This window comes from Hyperolius riggenbachi, chromosome 1 (genome assembly GCF_040937935.1).
Source record: "Hyperolius riggenbachi isolate aHypRig1 chromosome 1, aHypRig1.pri, whole genome shotgun sequence".
Classification (NCBI taxonomy): domain Eukaryota; kingdom Metazoa; phylum Chordata; class Amphibia; order Anura; family Hyperoliidae; genus Hyperolius; species Hyperolius riggenbachi.
The window spans coordinates 94,283,735-94,305,449 of NC_090646.1; the positions used below are offsets into that span (position 1 = coordinate 94,283,735).

The following is a 21,715-nucleotide window of genomic DNA, read 5'->3' on the forward strand; positions in this document are numbered from 1 at the left end:
AGCTAACGTTATGTGTCCATGTGCACCATGCGCATACACCAGCATAAGCTGTGTGCATGCTGACAAACATACAGGGGAAGGAGGGAGTGCACCGAATTGGACCCTAGCCACAGGGGTCAAAGATAAGAATAAACATACATATATCCAGGCACATCGTGCGTAGAAGTACCCAGGTAAACATAGGTGTCCTAACTCTGGCCCTGTAACATGCATAGTGCAGACATGCAAACACATGTTTACCTGGGTACTTCTACGCAGTATAGGTGACTAAGCATAAGAATGCATTCTTCTGTGAACTAAAACCCTGGCTTTTAATTTAGCTGTAGGAATAACAGTTGTGCCTGGATGAGTAAATCTGTGAATGCATTTGTTTGAACATTTGCATGTGAGAGTGCGAAGGGTTAATTGATTTTTGCTGTTTCTAGCCACACCCCCTTCAGCACCTCCCTTTCCCTAATAATTATTTAATGTCCTAACTAGAGGCGATGTGCCTGGATATATGTATGTTTATTCTTATCATTGACCCCTGTGGCTAGGGTCCAATTCGGTGCACTCCCTCCTTCCCCTGTATGTTTGTCAGCATGCACACAGCTTATGCTGGTGTATGTGCATGGTGCACATGGACACATAACGTTAGCTCCCTTGTGCGATTGGTAAGATGCACTGTCTTTCCCAGGAGAGGAAATTAGGATGTGTGCTCCTAATCCATTGATAGGTTTGATGCAATGAATGTGTTTGCATGTCTGCACTATGCATGTTACAGGGCCAGAGTTAGGACACCTATGTTTACCTGGGTACTTCTACGCAGTATAGGTGACTAAGCATAAAAATGCATTCTTCTGTGAACTAAAACCCTGGCTTTTAATTTAGCTGTAGGGATAACAGTTGTGCCTGGATGAGTAAATCTGTGAATGCATTTGTTTGAACATTTGCATGTGAGAGTGCGAAGGGTTAATTGATTGTAGAATGTAAATCAGGGATTAAAAAGATTTTACAATGGGCAAACACTGACTAAAACATTTATACATAGGTATTGTAAAAATGAAGCACTTTTTTATTACATTATTTTCACTGGAGTTCCTCTTTAAGTCACAGGAATGGGTCAGTATTGCAAATAAACCTCTGTTTGGGCAGCCTTATGACAACAAAAGTGTTGATTGGCTAAGAAGAAGCTATAGCAGTAATGAAGGACACAAAACTTTATTTGATACTCTTTTGGGGTTTTCACTCCCACCATTGACTTCAACAACTTTGAGGTTTTGAATTTTGGGCTGGGTGCTGAACAGTTTTGCCTATGTCAATTCCCAACACAACTAACACTATTTTGACTGTAATACATATTGAAAACAGTTGTTATCTCTCAAGCAGTGGTGCATTTATTGGTGCTATTTACAACTATAAACAGGTGCAATAAAGAAGAAACAAAACAATACCATGTGTAACAATGTGTTCAGGGGCGTTGCTAGGATCCTAAGAGATCTGGGGCACTTTTGGTAACTCCAGCCGGAAAATAGGTGTGACCATGCACCAGAATGTGGGTGTGGTCATGGGGGGAGCAATATTTACATGAACTTAACATCGATCTTAGTAGGCCAGCCCCGCAAAATGTTGGATGAAGCCCCCTCTCCATTAACCTCCCTGGCGTTCAATTTATGCGGACATGCGTCCGCGTGAGGGGAATATTTGCTTTAAATTAGTTGTAGTGTAGATAGCGCTAGGCTAGCTACACATGTGCCCCTAGTTCCCCGGCACCGCTCTGATCCCCCCGATCGCTGCCGGCTATATTTACCTAGCCGTGATCCCGCGAGAACCGCAACTTCCCCGAACAGCTTCTGTCGTCGCTATGGCAACGATCGGACATGACGTCTGACGTCATGCGCAGTCCTGATCCTCCCCATAGCGACGCCTGGAGGCTATTGGAGAGGCTGCGCCATCGCGGGTTCCGGGGGGAGGTATGTATAAGGGCGACGATCATGGGGATCAGAGGGTCCCGGCTGCGATCGGGGGACACATATAGCTAGCCAAGTGCTAGCTACATGATATAAAGCAATTTTTGTTACAAAAAACCCCCACCCGGGGCCATGCGATCCCCTGCGGCGGTATGGACGAGATCAGCTTGTCCATACCACTCAGGTGGTTAATTAAAAAAAAATGGAGTGTATCACAAAAGTTGGCAGTGCCACTTAAACATAACTAGGCAGAGTTACTTGGCTTCTGTGCTGGCTGGTCTGGCTTTCTGCTGGGCGGGCCGGCCTGCCGCCAGGTTGTCTGGCAGCTTCCCCATAGCATTCCCTGACCTTCTAGTGGACCCCCTCCCATGCTCCCATGGGCCTCCAATTGAGGCACCACAACTCCCAGCATGCCCCATAGAAGATCCAAAGCTGGTTGCATGCCCCCATAAAGGCATCACAGTACCCAGCATGGCACCACAGCACCCAGTATGCCCACATAGAGGCACCACAGCACCCAGCATACCCCTGATTGATGCACCACAGTTCCCAGCATGCCCGCCATTGAGGCACCACAGCTGACTCTGCATGGGGGACATCCGGGGCAGCCCAGAATAGATCCGGGGCACGTGCCACTGATCTTTGGGGCTAGCAAAGCCCCTGGCTGAGCTTTGGCACTCCCTATATAGTACATACAAATACAATCCTCTCTATCAGGCCCGGATTTACATCATAGGAGCCTATAGGCACAGATGTCCTGGCACCCAACATTTTTCTGCCTCTGGAGACATGAAATGCGAATGTGGAATGCGATGTGGAAAGCCAGTGGAGCACATCGGCTAAGGTGGAGGCATGGATAAGTTAACCCTTCCTCTGCTGCGGGCAGCGTTGTCTAATTTAAATTTTGATTACAAGTAGCTCCATACTTGTAGCTACAGTGCACATCACTACCTATAATAACCTGTAAAGAAAAGCTCTGACCTGTTTTATGTTTGTAGGCCATGGCAATTCTTAAAAGGCTTCTGTTTTAACTAACTGAGGCTTTATTACCCCACGATTAATAGTGTACTCCTGATATATGGCTTTCTCTAACCCACCGATTAATAGTGTACTCCTGATATATGGCTTTCTCTAACCCTACGGTACATTTTGTGGGGGACTAACATGATGGGACTGGACCAGTTACTTTTGGATTTCTTAATTACCCCCTAGTTCATGCATTTTTTTTAACCTCATCTGTCACAGCTTGTATCCTTGTTTCCGGGACTTAGTAAGGCTTGAGTTTGATCTGGACTCCCGGATCAGTAAAAATGTCATGTATTACTGAAGCCTGGCAAGCCTGAAATATATCTATATTTTTTACGTTTTAAGTAGGAACTCTCTTACTTCCTTTTTTTGGTTTAGCCGTTTTCACTTCTGGAACTTGAAGGGAATCCTCAAGTCCCTGAGAGTCTACCAGGGAGGTTTCTGTTACTAATGACACTCTCGTGATTGTACCTTGTTCTATAACAGCAGTATGACATAGGCTGGGCTAATACAGAAAAAGTATGTAACTTTTGGACTACAATGCATGGGATTGTTACCATCACATAGTTACATTAGCAGTAAACATTAAAGAGAACCCAAGGTGAACTTCGGGGTCAAAGTTAAATACTTGCCTAAGCAGTGAGATCCTCCAGAAGCTTCCCACACTGTACTCTGGTCCTCCGCCTCTGCCTGGAATCCCCCAGTTGACCAGGGCCATGCTGCTCTTCTGGCACAGGTGCAGTACGGCCATGCTTGTGCTTGAAGAGAAGTGCAGCCCTGATCACATTACAGACAAGAGACAAACCCCTGCTGGTAATGTTGGTGGGTCCGTGAGCAGCAACGGTGGACTGGAGGATGCCACGGGAAGCCTCATTTGGATCAAGTGGCTTCCATCTTCTTAGGTAAGTATGTGAATTGTACCTGAGCTTCTGCTTGGGTACACTTTAACAAATAAAATACCATACATTAATATTACTGTTTAGTGTGTTAAAGAGGTGTATCTGGCTCTCGGTTTACTACTAGATTTCATGTATAAGCAGAACAAGCTTTGAATGTGGAACTTTTAAACCTTGCATCATTTTACGTACGTTTTTACGTTGCGCTCATTTCCTGTATCTCTTCCGTGAACAAATGCTTTTGCTTTTGCAATCTCTTGAGTAGGCCGTTCTATACTCATTCCCATAGCAATGACCCTATAGCAAGAATAATGCAAAATATCAGTAATTTATTATATAGTTACATAGTTATTTTGGCTGAAAAAAGACATACGTCCATCGAGTTCAACCAGTACAAAGTACAACTCCAGCCCGTCCCCCACATACCCCTGTTGATCCAGAGGAAGGCGAAAAAAACCCCACCAGGCATGGTCCAATTAGCCCCAAATGGGAAAAATTCCTTCCTGACTCCAGATGGCAATCAGATAAAATCCCTGGATCAACATCATTAGGCATAACCTAGTAATTGTAGCCATGGATGTCTTTCAACGCAAGGAAAGCATCTAAGCCCCCTTTAAATGCAGGTATAGAGTTTGCCATAACGACTTCCTGTGGCAATGCATTCCACATCTTAACCACTCTTACTGTAAAGAACCCTTTCCTAAATAAATGGCTAAAACGTTTTTCCTCCATGCGCAGCTCATGTCCTCTAGTCCTTTGAGAAGGCCTAGGGACAAAAAGCTCATCCGCCAAGCTATTATATTGCCCTCTAATGTATTTATACATGTTAATTAGATCTCCTCTAAGGCGTCTTTTCTCTAGACTAAATAAACCCAGTTTATCTAACCTTTCTTGGTAAGCGAGACCTTCCATCCCACGTATCAATTTTGTAGCTCGTCTCTGCACCTGCTCTAAAACTGCAATATCTTTTTTGTAATGTGGTGCCCAGCACTGAATTCCATATTCCAGATGTGGCCTTACTAGAGAGTTAAACAGGGGCAATATTATGCTAGCATCTCGAGTTTTTATTTCCCTTTTAATGCATCCCAAAATTTTGTTCGCTTTAGCTGCAGCGGCTTGGCATTGAGTACGATTATTTAACTTGTTGTCGATGAGTACTCCTAAGTCCTTCTCCAAGTTTGATGTTCCCAACTGTATCCCATTTATTTTGTATGGTGCTAGACCATTGGTACGCCCAAAATGCATGACTTTACATTTGTCAATTTTACATTATGCAAGTGAAGTCTGTACAAATAAATACATTTCATAAAACAGGAAAGGTGTATGATTTTTTTTCATTTGTTGGAAACAGTCTGAAGATTCCATCAGGTACAGAGTACCCAGCAAGCTCATGGTGAACCAGAACTCCTAGGAAGCACAACAGGAGAGGACCCGCAACATCCACACACAGATAAGCCAAAGGGAGGCAGGAACTTGTAAGCTCAGCAACCAGTAGAAAAGAAAATTCCGCTGCACCAATGGCTGGGTGAAAGAAGTTCTCCGTTTATTGTTGCATCAGTGGGTACAAAAAGTTAAAAAAGCTCACGCGTATCGGAGCTCATGGCCCCTTAATCATAGCTTACACATTGTTACAATGCTCCAGTTTAAATAGTCCAGTGCCGTCCCACCCCAAAGAGGGAGGGAGGTGTGGCCGAAGGCCTTAAAGTAACACACATATATATAACTCCACATTAAAAAGGCAGAAGCCAAAATATGAAATGGCATAAAATGTTACATACACAGTAACAAGCATAACAATACTATGTCAAATTATCCAGATACACTAAAAAAACAAACATGGCAAAAATAGTAACAGCAGAGTTCAAGCCCAAATGCTGGCAAAAATCCAGAATTATTATAACATTATAGACTAAAGTCATATGTTAAAATAACGTCCATTCTGGAATTTAACCCCTGAGGAATCCGTGTCCCCAATTTCCAAATCCAAAAAGCCTCTCTCTTTCGTAAAACCCTGTACAAATCTCCCCCTCTAGCAGAACGCATGACCCTCTCCACCCCTGGTTTGGAAAACAAAACCCCTCATATCTCCCTGATGTGCATTCAGAAAATGCTTGGACACACTAGAAACCTGAGAGATGTAAGACCTGTTCCTGAGGCATCTGGAGGCTCAGTTGTAATGTTCGGAGATGCGTTGACGTAGAGGTCGTGTGGTACAACCTACATACTGTAACTTGCAAATGGTGCAACCGACAAGATAGACCACATAATTTGTGTTGCAATTTATATATTGCTTCATCCGAAATTTCATCCCATTAGAGGTGGAGACTATCTCTCGGGTTGCACCATGCACGGTACAGTACCTGCAGGTATTGTACCCACATTTGAAAGAGCCTGTGTAGGTTAACCACGTGGGGACCCTTTTCTCTAAACTGGAGAAAAGGCTTGGGGAGAGCTGGGACCCCAGGGTAGGGGCCCGACACGCAGAAAAACTGCAACCTTGTCCCAGAATTTCATGGAGTTTTGGGTCCGAGTGCAGAATGGGTAAGTATTTCTTGACTATATTAACAATTTGGTTGTATTCTAAACTATATGGGGTTGTAAGAGTCAATCCCCTCTTTTTACATCCCGGTCTGCAATCAGAACCTGTGTGCAGCAGTTCCATGCGGTTCTTGTTGTACACTTGTTTTTTAGCTCTTTTGATTAAGCTGCGGTCATAGCCCCTATCCTGAAGTCGCCGCTCCACCAAAGCCAGCTCACTCTCCACATCCCTAGAATTGGAGCAGTTTCTGGCTGCTCTCAATAATTCACCATAGGGGATCGCCCTCAAGGTGTGTTTGGGATGGCAACTGGTTGCCAGGAGTAAGGAATTTCCTGCACAGGCCTTACGATAAGTTTTGGTAACTATTCTATTTGATGTCAGTGAGCCACACAGGGTCAAATCCAAATAGTTGACCTCTGAGGGGTCACAACAAATAGTAAATGACAAATTGAGGTCATTATCATTACAATAAGTAAGAAAATGTGTGACAAGATCCGGGAGCCCCCCCCCCATATCAGCAGCAGATCCTCTATATATCGACTATACCAAAAAATAAACTCACTAAAGGGGTTCTCCGCTCCAAAGATGCAGAGCTCCTCCCACCATCCCATATACAAGTTCGCTAGGGATGGGGAGAACTTGGCTCCCATAGAAGCTCCGCATCTCTGGAGATAGAAAACCTCATCAAACATAAAATAATTGTGGGTCAACAGATGATCTACCGCCAACATGAGGAAGCTCCCCAGATCCACAGAAAAGGAGCTGTATCTACGGATGTGGAAGTCCAAAGCCTGGAGAGCCCTATCATAGGGGAATCTATATATATAAAATCGGATGTATGTGTGTGTGTGTGTGTGTGTGTATGTGTGTGTGTGTGTGTGTATGTGCCGCGATCACGCGAAAACGGCTTGACCGATTTGAACGAAACTTGGTACACAGATCCCTTACTGCCTGGGATGATATGTTCTGGGGGTCTCGCGGCCCCCCTGCACACGTGGGCGGAGCTAAAAACAGCAAATCAGATTCCACCCATTCAAGTCAATGGAAAAAATGTAAAAGACTGCCATTCTCACAGTAATCAAGCCAGAGTCCCCACACTTGGCACAGTTGGTCACTTGGTGACCGAGGTTGCAAATCCAGGAAAAGGGGGTGGAGCATAAAACAGCCAATCAAATTTCAGCCGTTCATTTTAAATGGGTAAATGTAAACGGCAGCCATTCTTAGACTGTTAATCGCAGGGTTCTCAAACTTGCCACACTTGGTCACTGGGTGAATGCGATTAATATTCAAGAAAATGGGTGGAGCCTATAACAGCCAATCAAAATTCACCTATTGATTTTCAAGGGGAATATTTGAACTGCTGCTATTCTTACACTGTTAATGGCAGAGGCTTCAAATTTGCTACAGTCGGTCATTGGGTGACTGGGGTCCAAATTCACTAAAGGGGCGGGGCCACATACAGCCAATCAGATTTCCTTGGTGGATAAACTGCTTCCATTCACACATTTTTGATGCCAGGAACCTGACAGCTCACAAACTTGGTCATTGAGTGACTGTGTGTCAAAGTTTCAAAAAGTGGGCGGAGCCAAAAGAACTTTTACTGGGAAAATATAAACTGCAACCATTTTTAAACCGTTAATGGCAGGGTTCTCAAACTTTGCACAGTTGGTCATTGGTTGACAGATTAAGGATTTGGAAGGTGGGTGGAGCCTACAACAGCCAATAAAAATTCACCTTTTGATTTTCAAAGGGAATATTTCATCTGCTACCATTCTCTTATACTGGTAAAAGCAGATGCCTCAAACCTGGTACAGTTGGTCACTGGGTTACTAGGGTCCAAATTCAGGAAGGGGGCGGAGCCACAAACAGACAGATTTGTTTATTTTTCAATGGGAATATACAAAGTATTGATACCAAGGACCCCAAAGCTGATAAACTTGATAATTGAGTGACTGTATGTCAAGGTTAGAAAAAAAGTGGGCGGTGCCAACGACTTCATTTTTTACATTGCAGGGTTCCCAAACTTTACACAATTGGCCACTGGGTGACTTGGATGGATATTCAGAAATCTGGGTGGAGCCTACAACAGCCAATCAAAATGTACCTATTGATTTTCAAAGGGAATATTCACATTGCTACCATTCTTACACTGTTAGTGGCAGAGGCCTCAAACCTGATACAGTCAGTCATTGGATGACTGGGGTCCAAATTCACTAAAGGGGTGGAACCACAAACAGCCAATCAGATTTGTTAGATTGATTTCAGCCATTCTGTTATTGGCAGGGTTCTCAAACGTGACCCAGTTGGCCACTGGGTGACTGGGATATAATATTCAGAAAAGTGGGTGGAGCCTACAGCAGCCAATCAAAATTCACCTTTTGATTTTCAAGGGGAATATTTACATTGCTGCCATTCATGCTCTCTTAATGGCAGAGGCCTAACATCATAAACTTGGTCATTAAGTGACTGTATGTCAAGATTAGAAATAGTGGGTGGAGCCAAAAACAACTAACTTTTTACATGGGGAAATGTAAACTGCAGTTTTTCTTACACTGTTAATGACAGGGTTCTCAAACTTCACACAGTTGGTCACTGGGTGACTAGGATTAATATTCGGAAAAGTAGGTGGAGCCTACAACAGCCAATCAAAATTCACCTATTGATTTTCAAGGGGAATATTGAAACTGCAGCCATTCTCACACTGTTAATAGCAGAGGCCTCAAACCTGCTACAGTCAGTTGTTAAGTGTTCGGGGTTCAAATTTAGTAAATGGGCGGAGCCAAAAACAGCCAGATTTCTTTGCTGGATAAACTGCTTCCATTAGCACAATTTTGATGCCAGGAACCCAAAAGCTCACAAACTTGGTCATTGAGTAGTGACTGTGTGTCAAGGTTACAAAAAGTGGGTGGAGTTAAAAACAGATTTTTCTGGTAAATTGTAAACTGCAGCCCTTCTTCACAGTTAATTGTTACTGGGTGACTGGGATTAATATTCATAAAAGTGGGTGGAGCCTAAAAATGCCAATCAAAAATCACATGTCACTTTTCGAGGAGAATATAAAAATTGCTGCCATTCTTGCACTGTTAATGGCACAAGCCTCAAACCTGATACAGTTGGTCATTGGGTCACTGAGGTTCAAATTCAGAAAAGGGGACAGAGCCACAAACAGTGCATCAGATTTGTTTCATTTCATGGGAAAATACAAATTATTGATGCCAAGGACCCCCAAAACTCTCAAACTTGGGCATTGAGTAGTGACTTTGTGTCCAGGTTACAAAAAGTGGGCGGAGCCAAAACAAATTACACTGGGAAAGTGTAAACTGCAGCCCTTCTTACACTGTTTATTTCAGGGTTCCTAATCTTTGCCCAGATGGTCACTGAGTGACTGAGATTAATATTCAGGGAAGTGGGTGGAGCCTATAATAGCCAATCAAAATTCACCTGTTGATTTTCAAGTGGAATATTTAAATTGCTGCCATTTTCACACTGCTAATAGTAGATGCCTCAAACCTGCTACAGTTGGTCATTGGGTGACTGGGGTTCAAATGCTGGAGAGGGGTGGAGCCACAAACAGCCTATCTGATTTGTTTAATTTCTATGGAAATATACAAATTATTGATGCCAAGGACCCCAAAGCTCACAAACTTTGTCATTGAGTGTTTGAGTGTTAGGGTTAGAAAGTGGGCGGAGCCAACACCAGTCAAATACATACACAGGCAACGCCGGGTCATCAGTGGGTGGAGACAAATACAAATTTCACTGGGAAAATGTATACTGCAGCCATTCTGTTAATAGCAGGGTTTTTAAACTTTGCACAGTTGGTCACTGGGTGACTGGGATTAATATTCAGAAAAGTGGGTGGAGCCTACAAAAGTGAATCAAACTTCACCTGTTGCTTTTCAAGGGGAATATTTAATTGCTACCATTCTTGAACTGTTAATGGCACAGGCCTCAAACCTGGTACAGTTGGTTATTGGGTGACTGGGGTTCAAATTCAGAAAAGGGGGTGGAGCCACACACAGCCAATCAGATTTGTTTCATTTCAAAGCAGATTATTGATACCAAAGACCGCAAAGCTCACAAACTTGGTCAGTGAGTAATTGTGTGTTAGGGTTAGAAAAAGTAGGCGGAGCTAACACCAGCCAAATACATACCCGGGCAACGCCGGGCAATCAGCTAGTAGATGAATAAAGTGAATTCACATCCATTGTAACCCATGAGTAGTGATTTTCCCATCGTATAGGATCCAGGCTGTTCAACAGATGCGTTGTGTCACGTAAATAACCAGGGAGTCTCTGGACCAAAGACTGAAGGCAACTATCGACCCACTGGCCCTCCTAGGAGTGTGTAAGCCCCCCTACTAAAATGCATGGAAAACAAAAGTTTGCTTTCTTAAAACAGAAAGCATTTGCAATAATTCAGGTTGGAGTGAGCTCCAAGCTGTCTCCCAGGGCATCACTGCTGAATATATGCATCTCGGAGCTCACTCCAACCTCAATTATCGCAAATGTTCTCTGTTTTAAGAAAGCAAACTTGTTTTCCATGCATTTTAGTAGGGGGGCTTTTAGGTCTATTGTAGTCCCTTCCACATTCCAATGAGTTCTGGTTCACCATGAGCTTGCTGGGTGCTCTGTACCTCTGGGTGTTTCAAGCTCTACTCCATAAAGCCACATTAATCTATGCCATGCACTGATGAGGATCAACCAATCCAAAACAGTCTGTATGCATGTTGGATTATTGTGGCTCTGTAATATTGTAATATTGTAATTATTGTGGTTCTGTAATATTAAAATCCAGAGCAATTTTCACATTTCAGCGCTTTCATTTATTTGGCAATTTCTTTATCACTTATCACTTCTAAATGATCTATACGTTTTTATTTTATTCTCACAAATTAGGTTTTCTTAGGGTACTACTCTTTGCTAAGAATTATTTTATTTTGTATGCATTTTAAAGGGAATAAGGTGAAAAAAAAAATGAAAAAAAAATTATTATTTCTTAGTTTTCAGCCACTACAGTTTTAAAAGAAAGCATGTTACTATAGATAAATCCCACATATATTATTTGCCCATTTGTCTCGGTTATTACAAATTATTTAAATTGGTTATTTAAAGGGTTATTTAAATTGTGTGCCTATTACAATGTCCCTATAGTAACAATTTATGTATAGTCCTTTAAAGTGGACCTGAATTGAGAACATCCTCTCTGCTCTAAAAGATAGACAACAGCATAATAACCTTTACAGAAAAACATTTGTTTGTTACAGCTTGCATAACTCCTGCAATAAATCTGCAGTGTGTCTACCTCCTGGTTTCATGGAAGCACAGAAATGGTTAACATCCTGTGTTTACATATTAGCTATGTCTAGCAAGACTGCTGCATTTCTGTGCAGACACAGCTAAGAGATCAAATTACATTATTTTATTATTTTGTATGTTATATTCTTTTTTGCCCACGAGACGTCCCCACCACACAGTCTCCTGTCTGCTTAGAACACTGAATCACAGCATTTTAAGCCAGCAGGAAGTGACAGTTTTTTTTTTGTTTACAATGAATGAACACTTACCACAGGGGTAACAATTTACACTAACATTCCCAGGCCTTATCAAGGCCATTTTAAAAGACCAAACGATGGTAACTCAAATCAGATTAATGGAACAGTATTTATTCCAAACCAGTTTCTTATTCTTATTTACATTATTATTATATCTTGGAATTTAATTGGCAGATTGCTGTATGAGTGTACCTCATTTTGCTTGACCTTTGAGCAGTGGCGTAGCTTTGGAGCTATGGGCCCCGGTGTGAGTTTTACATGGGGCCCCTCCCAGCACTCTATATATAACACTTGATACGCCGCAACAAAACCTGCCTTGGTCATACATAGTATTAGAGGTGCAAGAATCGGATGGGGAACAGTTTGTTAATGATTACTACGATTCAAAGCATCTATAGAGGTGATTATTACCACCACAGGACCAATAAACCGCTAATGCTTTGGTTGAGGAAGGGCCCCATGGGGCCCCTCTGGCCCAAGGGCCCCGATGCGGTCGCTACCTCTGCAACCCCTATTGCTACGCCCCTGCCTTTGAGTATCATTATCTGACAAATCAATTTTCTGTGCTCATTTTCTCCTGTGAATCTTGATAACCTACCAAGCCTACAGAAAACTGTAGCAACAATTAAAGTTTTTTTTCTCTTTTATCTGAAATGTTTCAGAGCAAGGCCTTTGGCAAGGGAATTGGGCCTCAGCTGGGTGCAGCCATAGACTCATTGTTTGAAAAATGACAAGTATCTGCTATAATGTATATTAAAAAGTCTGATATCGCATAAACTGTATGGGTGCTGGTGTTTACTAGTTGTATTGCTGAACAAGGTAAAAAAAAAATAGGTTGACAAATATCGCACTCGGTATTTTAGACTTTTATTTTCCAAATTCAGTAAGATTAGTTATTAGGAAGACATTTTCATCAGGATGGGAGGTTGGAGTCAGGCATGTGGAGAGATTTTATATTGGGGAAAGTTTGGGCTAGGCATTAGGAAGAATCAGAATCATTTATTTCGCCAAGTACAAAGAGGGGTTATGGTTTTGGCTTATACAGGTTCTGGAAAGTAGCGATGACAATGTCTGGAGAGCCGTGGCTGCCATACTACGGCGCCACCAGTTGTACTTTGCATCATCTATTATACCTAAGCAGGCATTGAAGGAGAGTGGGGGACAGAGGAAGGTGAAAGTTCAGTAGTGATGGCCCAGTTCTTCATGAATGAAACCTGAGGTGATGACTGACCCTGTTGAGAATCCTAATTGCTGACATCTGGCATTACTGGCCAAGGTGTCTCAGTTGAAAAGGTGCAGTACGGTTACTGTGGTGGGTCCCGACTCCTGGGCAGCATTTGATAATACTGGGGATGAGGTTAGGGTTAGTTATTGGAAAGGCATTTACTGTACATTAGGATGTGTGGTTTGAGTTAAGTGCATTTGGCTTATATTTTAGACCAAAATTCGAGAGGTGGCCCTAATTGGGCTTTTTTTTTCCTTTCCAAACTGTAACTTATCTTAAAGAGAGTCTGAAGTAATTAAAAAAAAAAGATACCGTACTTCCCGAAGGAAAGGGAAGGCTCTGGGTCCTAATGAGTCTTTCCGTTTCTCTCACAGTCCCCGCGCTGGATTCCCCGTTAGCAGTCTCCAACCGATGGGTCGGACACTGCTCTCTGCTGCTGCCCGAGGCTTTGCAAGGCTTTGAAATCCTGAGTGCTCTCCAGGGACGAATCTAGACCAAGTTGCGCCTGGGGCAAGGTCAGGTTTTGGCGCCTAAAGGTCAGGTTTTGCGCCTAAACTGCCATTCCCCATCCAGTTTTGGCGCCTAAAGATCAGGTTTTGGCAGGGCCGGTTTAAGCAACAATGGGGCCCAAGGGCAAAATAAACCTGGGGGCCCCCCCCAACATATACCCCGGGAACAAAAATCGGCATTAGGGGACCTTTTTTTCCAGCTGGTATAACAGGGTGTGAAGTCCCAATCGGTCGGAGCTCCACATTCTGGCTATCCCAGCCAGCATGGGGGACAAGGGGTTAAAAAGTTTCAGGAGGGGGGACCCCACATAATTTTTTTTTTTTAAATTCCCACACTCTAAACATAAAAAAAAAAATTGGGAAAATAGGAAAAAATGCCAGGGATCTTCATACAGCCATATTGCGGCTCTATAGCGATCCCTGGCCAAAGCGATGCGGCTGCGTATAGACCCCCTGGAAACCCCGTCAGGAAATTTATTGCGCTTTTGTTTGATGCATGTAAAATTACACTACCGTTAGGTTTGCTACTAAAAGTGACATTTACCGCATTTAAAAAGTATACTTTTTTCCTTCAACTTTAAAATCGATTTTCTCAAAAACTATAAGGTCTTTTTGAAAAATTGTTTTTTCCTCTTATTCCTAATGATCTCCTTAACATATCCTGCAAATTTAGGGTTTCTAGCATTTAAGGTGGATTTGCTAATAACCATTCAAATCGGCAGGTTTTTAAATGTGTATTTATTTATTTTTTCCTTTGAAACTTTAAAATCGATTTTCTCAAAAACTATAAGGCCGATTTGAATTTTTTTTTTCCTCTTGTAGCCACTGGGGGCCCCTACAAGCTCTGGGGCCCTGGGGCAGCTGCCTCCTTTGCCTTAATGGTAGCGCCGGCCCTGTTTGGCGTCTAAACTGCCATTCCCCATCCAGTTTTGGCGCCTAAAGATCAGGTTTTGGCGCCTAAACTGCCATTCCCCATCCAAATGTTGCCGCCTTTTTAAGAATTCAACAAACTGCGCCTGGGGCAAGAGACCCGCCTGCCCCCCCCTAGATCCGCCCCTGGTGCTCTCGAAGATGGGCCGCTTCATACTGTAAATGCGCAAGCAAGCTGTCTCACGTATTCACACCGCAGAGCCGCTGTCTTTGGGAGAAGACTCCAAAAGACTTCCAAAGCCTCCCACGGCAGGAACGGAGGAGCTTGCGCTGGAACACAGGGACCAAGAGAGGAACGGGAAGGCTCATTAAGACCCAGAACCTTCTTTTTCCTTAGATAAGTATCTGTTGTTTTTTTTTTTTTTTTTAAATAACTTTAGCTTCTCTTTAAGAAGGCTCCAGTCAAGCTTATGATCATTGGTTAGGCATGTCCGGTTTGTCCTGAGTTTATAAAAAATAATGAAGGTCATTTGCAAACCTTTGATACAGTTCATCATCTTCTCCTCCCCAACCCCAGAACACATTGGAGAAACCATTCACTTTCTGGAACTGCTCTTTACTGAAGGCCACAACTCCTCCAAAAACTGTTTTATAACGTAATCTGTGGGGAAAAAAAGACAGTGTTAATAAATAAATAATATCAGTATTATAGGATGTATATGGTAAGGTCCATTTCCACCCAAAAGTTTTTTTTCTTGTACTGGATAAAGTGTGGACTACTAAGTCCCCTTGGAGATTCATCAAGACAAGGAGAGGAAACGGTGTTTGGTGGCTTTAAGATAAGGACATAAATTTGATGGTCAGGGATGGGAAATCTTGGTAATACTGAGCACATATTTCCTAGATTTTGCACTTGTTCTCCTTGTTCTCCACTTCACCAAGCAAATATGGAACACAGTTGCCAGGAATGAGAGAGGTAGGAAGGGGCATTATCAACTTCCAACATTCTCTGCAGCTATTTACTAGACCAAAAAAAGCAATAACATATTAGAGCAATAAACCAAGAAGTATGTTATCGATTTATATGTTTCTATTTGGTTGTCATAAAATGACCATATTCCCTCTGCTTCCTGTTTTAGCCCATAGGCTGAAATAGTACACAGACCAGCCAATCATAGGTTACAAATTGATCACCTTAAATGGATCATATTTGTCCAAGATTTCTGGTTTAGGAGAAATTATGTAGAAGTTAAGGCTGGTACCCACTTGCAATGGTCCGTTCGGCCCCTGAGTGAGCAGAGCAGACCAGTTCAGTGTCCACTCTGCTATGCTTTCTCATTGTGTTCGCATTTGGGTGGGATGCGTTTCCACCAGCAGGTCTGGACTTCGCATTACATTTGCTTCAACGCAGCAAACAGATCCGTTTTTAATTCAAAATGAAAGCAGACCTATAGGTCTGTACTGGATCCATTTGTTCAATTTTGCTTTGAAAAATGATACCAGTGGTGGGAGCCGGCTCTTAGGAAAGATGTGTAAATTCATAAAAACATTTATGCCCTCAACGTTTGAATTAATCTTTAGGATGATATCTTGTTAATGTTTATCTAGAACAGATTACAAAGATTGTCATTACAGTACCTTGAAATGTTCTTTCTGAGTGGAAGAAGGGAAGGACATGTGAATGATTAGTTTTTTCCTGATAGGAAGAAGGTGCAGGTTGAAAAAGAATACAGATAAAACGTTATCTGGTCAGTTGATGAGCGTGAGTGGAGAACTGTGGGAGACACGAGTCTATAGTCCACCAGCTATGCTGTGTTCTGCAGGCAAGCTGGGCTAACAATGGGATAGTTCATCAAGTACTGCCCTTCTGATTACTTGCAAGCATGTGTAGCCGAGATATCGCATGACAAAGGACACAATGCAGCTCTGCAAGAAGACACAGTAGTCCTGTTCTTTTCTCCAAAATTAAACTCCCCTATCGTATTAAATCCTAGCCTAAATGTCCCATGATGACAATGTGGGCCCTTCATACTAGGCTCTTCTAGAGATCATCGGCCATTTCCACACACTAGCCTGACCACATTCTTTGGTTTCTGGGATAGAAAGCATGGTGTATTTTGCCCTTTCCCTTTTTTGGAGAGGGTCAAAATGGTTGCATCATGCCGGCAGTGCAACTTCCGCCCATGTTACAAGACATGGGATGGAATCCGCATGATGATTGGCTGGCTTCATTGGCACTTGTAAACTAGTGAGGTAGTGAAAAGGACCTGTGTCGCCACCGGAAGCAGATAATCTATAACTCTCCACACCACCGTAGCTCCTGGGCGGCTGATAGATCTCTGCGGGGGGTCCAGCCCAATGTAGTTACACTCCAATCTAGTTACATTTTTTAAATCCCAACACAAAATATTTTTGCAATATAACATTAATGCATTTTGTTTTATAAATGCTTTTCTATTACGTTTCCTTTTCCTGTGATCTATTAGCGCAACTTGCATTATGTATACCAGGTACTTGTTGCTTTGTAATAGTAATGCACATGTTGTATCCATAACGCGAGTTGCTACGCTACTTATGTAAATGCATGTAAAATTGCCAAGCACTGTATATAAGTATTACAATTTATCGGGTTTAGTGAATCAGCCCCCTTACCTGTTTTTCACTTTGTCTATACAGGTAGTCCCCGACGAACGCCCGACTTATGAATGACCCGCTGATACGAATGCATAGATTCTGTGTTTCCATGGGAACAAGTAAAAACATTTTTATTGCAAATTGGACTTGTAGTTTTTGAGAAAATCGATTTTAAGAATTCAAAGAAAAATGGCTTTTTAACTTGTACAAGCAGTTACAGAGGGCAGCGGTGACACAGAGGGGGACACTGGAGGTCCATGGGGCACAGAGGACAGAGATGGCACAGTGTTCCGACTTAAGAACAGATTCATATTAAGAATGAACCTACAGTCCCTATCTCATTCGTTAACTGGGGACTACCTGTATTAAGGTTTTTTAAACAAAAAAGCAAAAAAAAGTATTAAAAATAAGGTAGGAAAAGTATTATCAAAGGTAAGTTGATCAGGAACAACTAAAGCTATGTGTACACTATGAATCACTGTCCCCCGGCGGGGATTGGGATCCCTCAGGCAATAGCTCTTTGCCAAGTTCTGGTACAGATTGGTACTATGGGGGGGGGGGGGGGGGGGGGGATGAAGGATGATGTGCATGTCTTTCCATGGGCAGAGTTAGTGAAGAGAACAATGCGCTCAGGGTTGCACGGGCATCGGGAGTAACCAAAGGCCTGCTGGTCTTTCTCAGCCGCCTCAGCAGAGTTTTATCTAGCGGCCAAGTTTAACCAACTTTATTCTAGGTTCTTTCTTTCTTTTGGCTTTCAAAGTGCTGAATGATATACAATACAATACTGTACAATACAGTAACATTTCTATAGTGCTTTTCTCCCATAGGACTCAAAGCGCTTAGGCTCTCTCAGATTCAGTAGTTGGTAGTAGGATGAAGTATTAACACAACAAAAGTTATATTTCTGCAAATGCCAAACTGAACAGGTGAGTTTTCAGTCTGGATTTAAACACGCCCAGATATGGTATGATTATATCATAGATAAGGCAAGACAGAGATAAGGAGAGATAATTGGTGAGATAAGTTTTATGGATATGGTGATAAAACAGGTTCCAGGTATCAGATAGACTGATAAGCTATGTGTTCAAATGTATGTTACATACCTGTAGATACATAGTTTGGTTGCAAAACAACATCTGTCCATCAAGTTTAACCAGAAGAAAAAATTCACTGTCCTAAACCTGCACATATCTAAGTTAGAGTGACCAGATTTTTGTCGGTTCAACCTGGGACGGGGAAGGGGACGGGGGGGCGGGGGGGGGGGGGGGGTTCGGCGGGGGGAGGGCGGCGCGCCAAGAAGAGGGGTGGGGGGTGCTAAAAATGGGAGGGCATGGCCATGACATTGTATGGGCAGAGCTAACATAATGATGTAACGGCGGGGCATAAGAAAGCAGTGTTTATGCCATGATGTGGTCAAACGAGGATTCGCATCATGGGTGTGCAGAAACTGTGTGCTGCTATTTAATAGTATACCGTAACCCCAAAGCAGCAAACATAGCCAACTATGACCATTAAATATCAAATGCAGCAACAGTTACACCAGACACCAGAAAATAAACGCAACGTGGGCAACTTAAACGCAATAGGCAACATGTCAGCACAAAAACGCAATGTGGGCAACATGTCAGCACAAAATAAACGCATTGTGGGCAACATGTCAGCACAAAATAAACGCAATGTGGGCAACATGTCAGTACAAAATAAATGCATTGTGGGCAACATGTCAGTACAAAATAAATGCAATGTGGGCATCATGTCAGCACAAAATAAACGCAATGTGGGCAACATTTCAGCACAAATAAACGCATTGTGGGCAGGGGCTTAACTAGGCCCCACCGGGACCCCTGCAGAATTTCAGAGCGCCCCCCCCCCTCCCCTGGGGCCCGCTCGTGGCCGTTTTGTAGGGCTGGAGGGGTGGCAGCATGAGGGGAAAGCCTTGCCCACAGTCGACGGGAGAGGGGAAGTTCCCCCCCTCTCCCTCACCTCGGGGTTCTCCCCTCTGCGCTCCCCTCCAGCTAGATACAATGTGGGCAGCGGGCAGCGGCGGGCAGATACATACCTTCTTCCGTGTGTTCCATCGCAGACTTCTCGCTCTAGCGGCTGACGTCACTTCCGGAAGTGACGTCACTTCCGGAAGTGATGTCAGCCGCTTGAGCGAGAAGTCTGCGATGGAGCGCACGGAAGAAGGTATGTATCTGCCCGCCGCTGCCCGCTGCCCACTGCCCACATTGTATCTAGCTGGAGGGGAGCGCAGAGGGGAGAGCCCCGAGGTGAGGGAGGGGGGGGGGGACTTCCCCTCTCCCCGCCGACTGTGGGCAAGGCTTTCCCCTCATGCTGCCACCCCTCCAACCCCCACAAAATGGCCACGAGCGGGCGCAGGGGCTGCAGGGCCTATTGTTATGCCACTGATTGTGGGCAACATTTCAGCACAAAATAAATGCATTGTGGGCAAACATGTCAGCACAAAATAAATGCAATGGGGGCAACATGTCAGCACAAAATAAACGCATTGCGGGCAACATGTCAGCACAAAATAAACGCATTGTGGGCAACATTTCAGCACAAAATAAACGCATTGCGGGAAACATGTCAGCACAAAATAAACGCATTGCGGGCAACATTTCAGCACAAAATAAACGTAATGTGGGCACATCTCACCTGGAAAAAAAAGCATTTACTCACCTGACAGAAGTCTCCTCTCGCTCCCGGCCGGCCTCTGGCGTGCAGCTCCCCCGGACGATCCTCCTCCAATCTCCCGCGCTGACAGGCAGAGCAGGGCTACGGGAAGATGGCGCCCGAAGCCCTGTACTGGAGATACAAATAGTCTCCAGTACAGGGCTCCGCCATCTTCCCGTAGCCCTGCTCTGCCTGTGCCTGCTGGAGGACAATGCAGGCTGCTGGAGCGGGGCTGCGGGGAATAAACTAGCGCAGCGTCTATGAGATGCTGAGGCTCATTCATTCAGTACGGTGGCCAGAGTCCCGAGGCCGGGATGTCCCGCTGGTAAAAGCGGGACATTTCCCGGGACCTCATGCAGCCTGGGACAGCGCCCCCCGAAGGCGGGACACGTCCCGGGTAAAGCGGGACGTATGGTCAACGTATCTAAGTTGATCCAGAGATCACTAAAAACCTTTACAGGCCTGCGGCATTTAGCCTTAAAAGGGAAACATTCCTTCCCAACTCCAGATGGCAGTCAGATAAATCCCTGGATCAACTCTACCCGGAATTATCTAGTAATTATAGCCATAGATGTCCTTCAATGCAAGGAAAGCATCCAAGCCCTCTTTAAATGCAGATATAGCATTTGTTATAAGTTAACTATTTCCTGAGGTAAGATATTCCAGATTTGAACCACTATTACTGTAAAGGACCCATTTGATGGCAAACAACTGTTTTCCTCCATATGCAGATCATGTCCCCTTGTCTATTATACAAGCATGTGTCTGCTACAGAATGCAGAGTTCAAAAGACACAAAGTAAAGCTGCCTACACACACTAGATTAAACTAAACCAAGATGGCCAACGATGACCGCCTCTGCTGAGAGATCTAGCATGTGTACAGTGGCCCTGATGCCCCGACGCTTGTCTGATTGCTGGCTGAGAGTATTGTTCCCCCCACTCACCCCTCACGCATGCTCCTTGTGTGCCACTCTATTGGCTTTCCTCCCCCGCCCCCCCCCTCCACCTACTGTATATAGCAACCTAATTTGTTGTTAGCCTCTGTACATCCTCTGCATAGCCCTGCAATGTTTTTTGAGGGATCAAGTCCTGATCCCCCTGCTGGGCGGTATGCCTTCTACTGATGTATGAAGCTTAACCTTCCTGGCGGTTCATTAATTCTGCCAATTTTTATTTTTTTTTATTATTTTTTTTGTTTCATGTAAAGCTACCAGAGTGGGAGCTACATGAAACAACACTAGAGGGCGCATGTGTCCCTCTAGTGCGATCGTCGCCGGCATCAATAGCAAACAGGGGAAAGCATATATAACGCGTTCCCCTGTTTGGCTTTTCCTGTCGCCATGGCGACGATCGGAATGACGGTCAGACGCCTCCGATCCAGCCCTTAGCGCTGCCCGGAAGTCATTGGTCTGGGCAGCACAGGGCTCTAGTGAGGGGGGCTCTTCTGCCGCTGCGTGTGGACGACGCAAAGTTGTAGCTGCGCGTACAGCACTTTAAATGGGGCAAATCGCCGCACCAGGGGCTGAGATATCCTCTGCGGCGGGTTACCGCTAAGAAGGTTAGAGCAAACTTAACTGTGTTTACTAAAAGGTAGGCCTCACCTGTGTATATTAAAAAAAGGCTAAATGTATTGGTCACATAAGCATGTAAAGATCAGGATAATCATCCCCTAAATCTACCCGAGCTTCCCACCCTACTAAAAGAAAACTCCACTGTATGAACAAATGGCAGGAGACCCCACCAACCATCGCAGGCCGCCCTCCAGGAAAAACGGGACTGGCCCTACCCACCCACTACTACACTGCAGTGCCACACTCTCACTATGGACACCAGATC

The 21,715-nt window shown here is 44.0% G+C and overlaps 1 protein-coding gene across 1 annotated transcript in view; it reads right to left on the bottom strand.

Annotated features, from left to right (window-relative positions):
- The window catches only part of LOC137545765 (beta-1,4-galactosyltransferase 1-like), a 61,300-nt gene that overhangs the window by 3,655 nt on the left and 35,930 nt on the right, over positions 1–21,715 (bottom strand). The window contains exons 5-6 of the mRNA XM_068267361.1: positions 15,107–15,229; positions 4,064–4,168 (exon numbers count right to left, since the gene is read on the bottom strand). Coding sequence (XP_068123462.1) covers positions 4,064–4,168; positions 15,107–15,229 — 228 coding nt within the window. The remainder of the gene's footprint in view (positions 1–4,063; positions 4,169–15,106; positions 15,230–21,715) is intronic.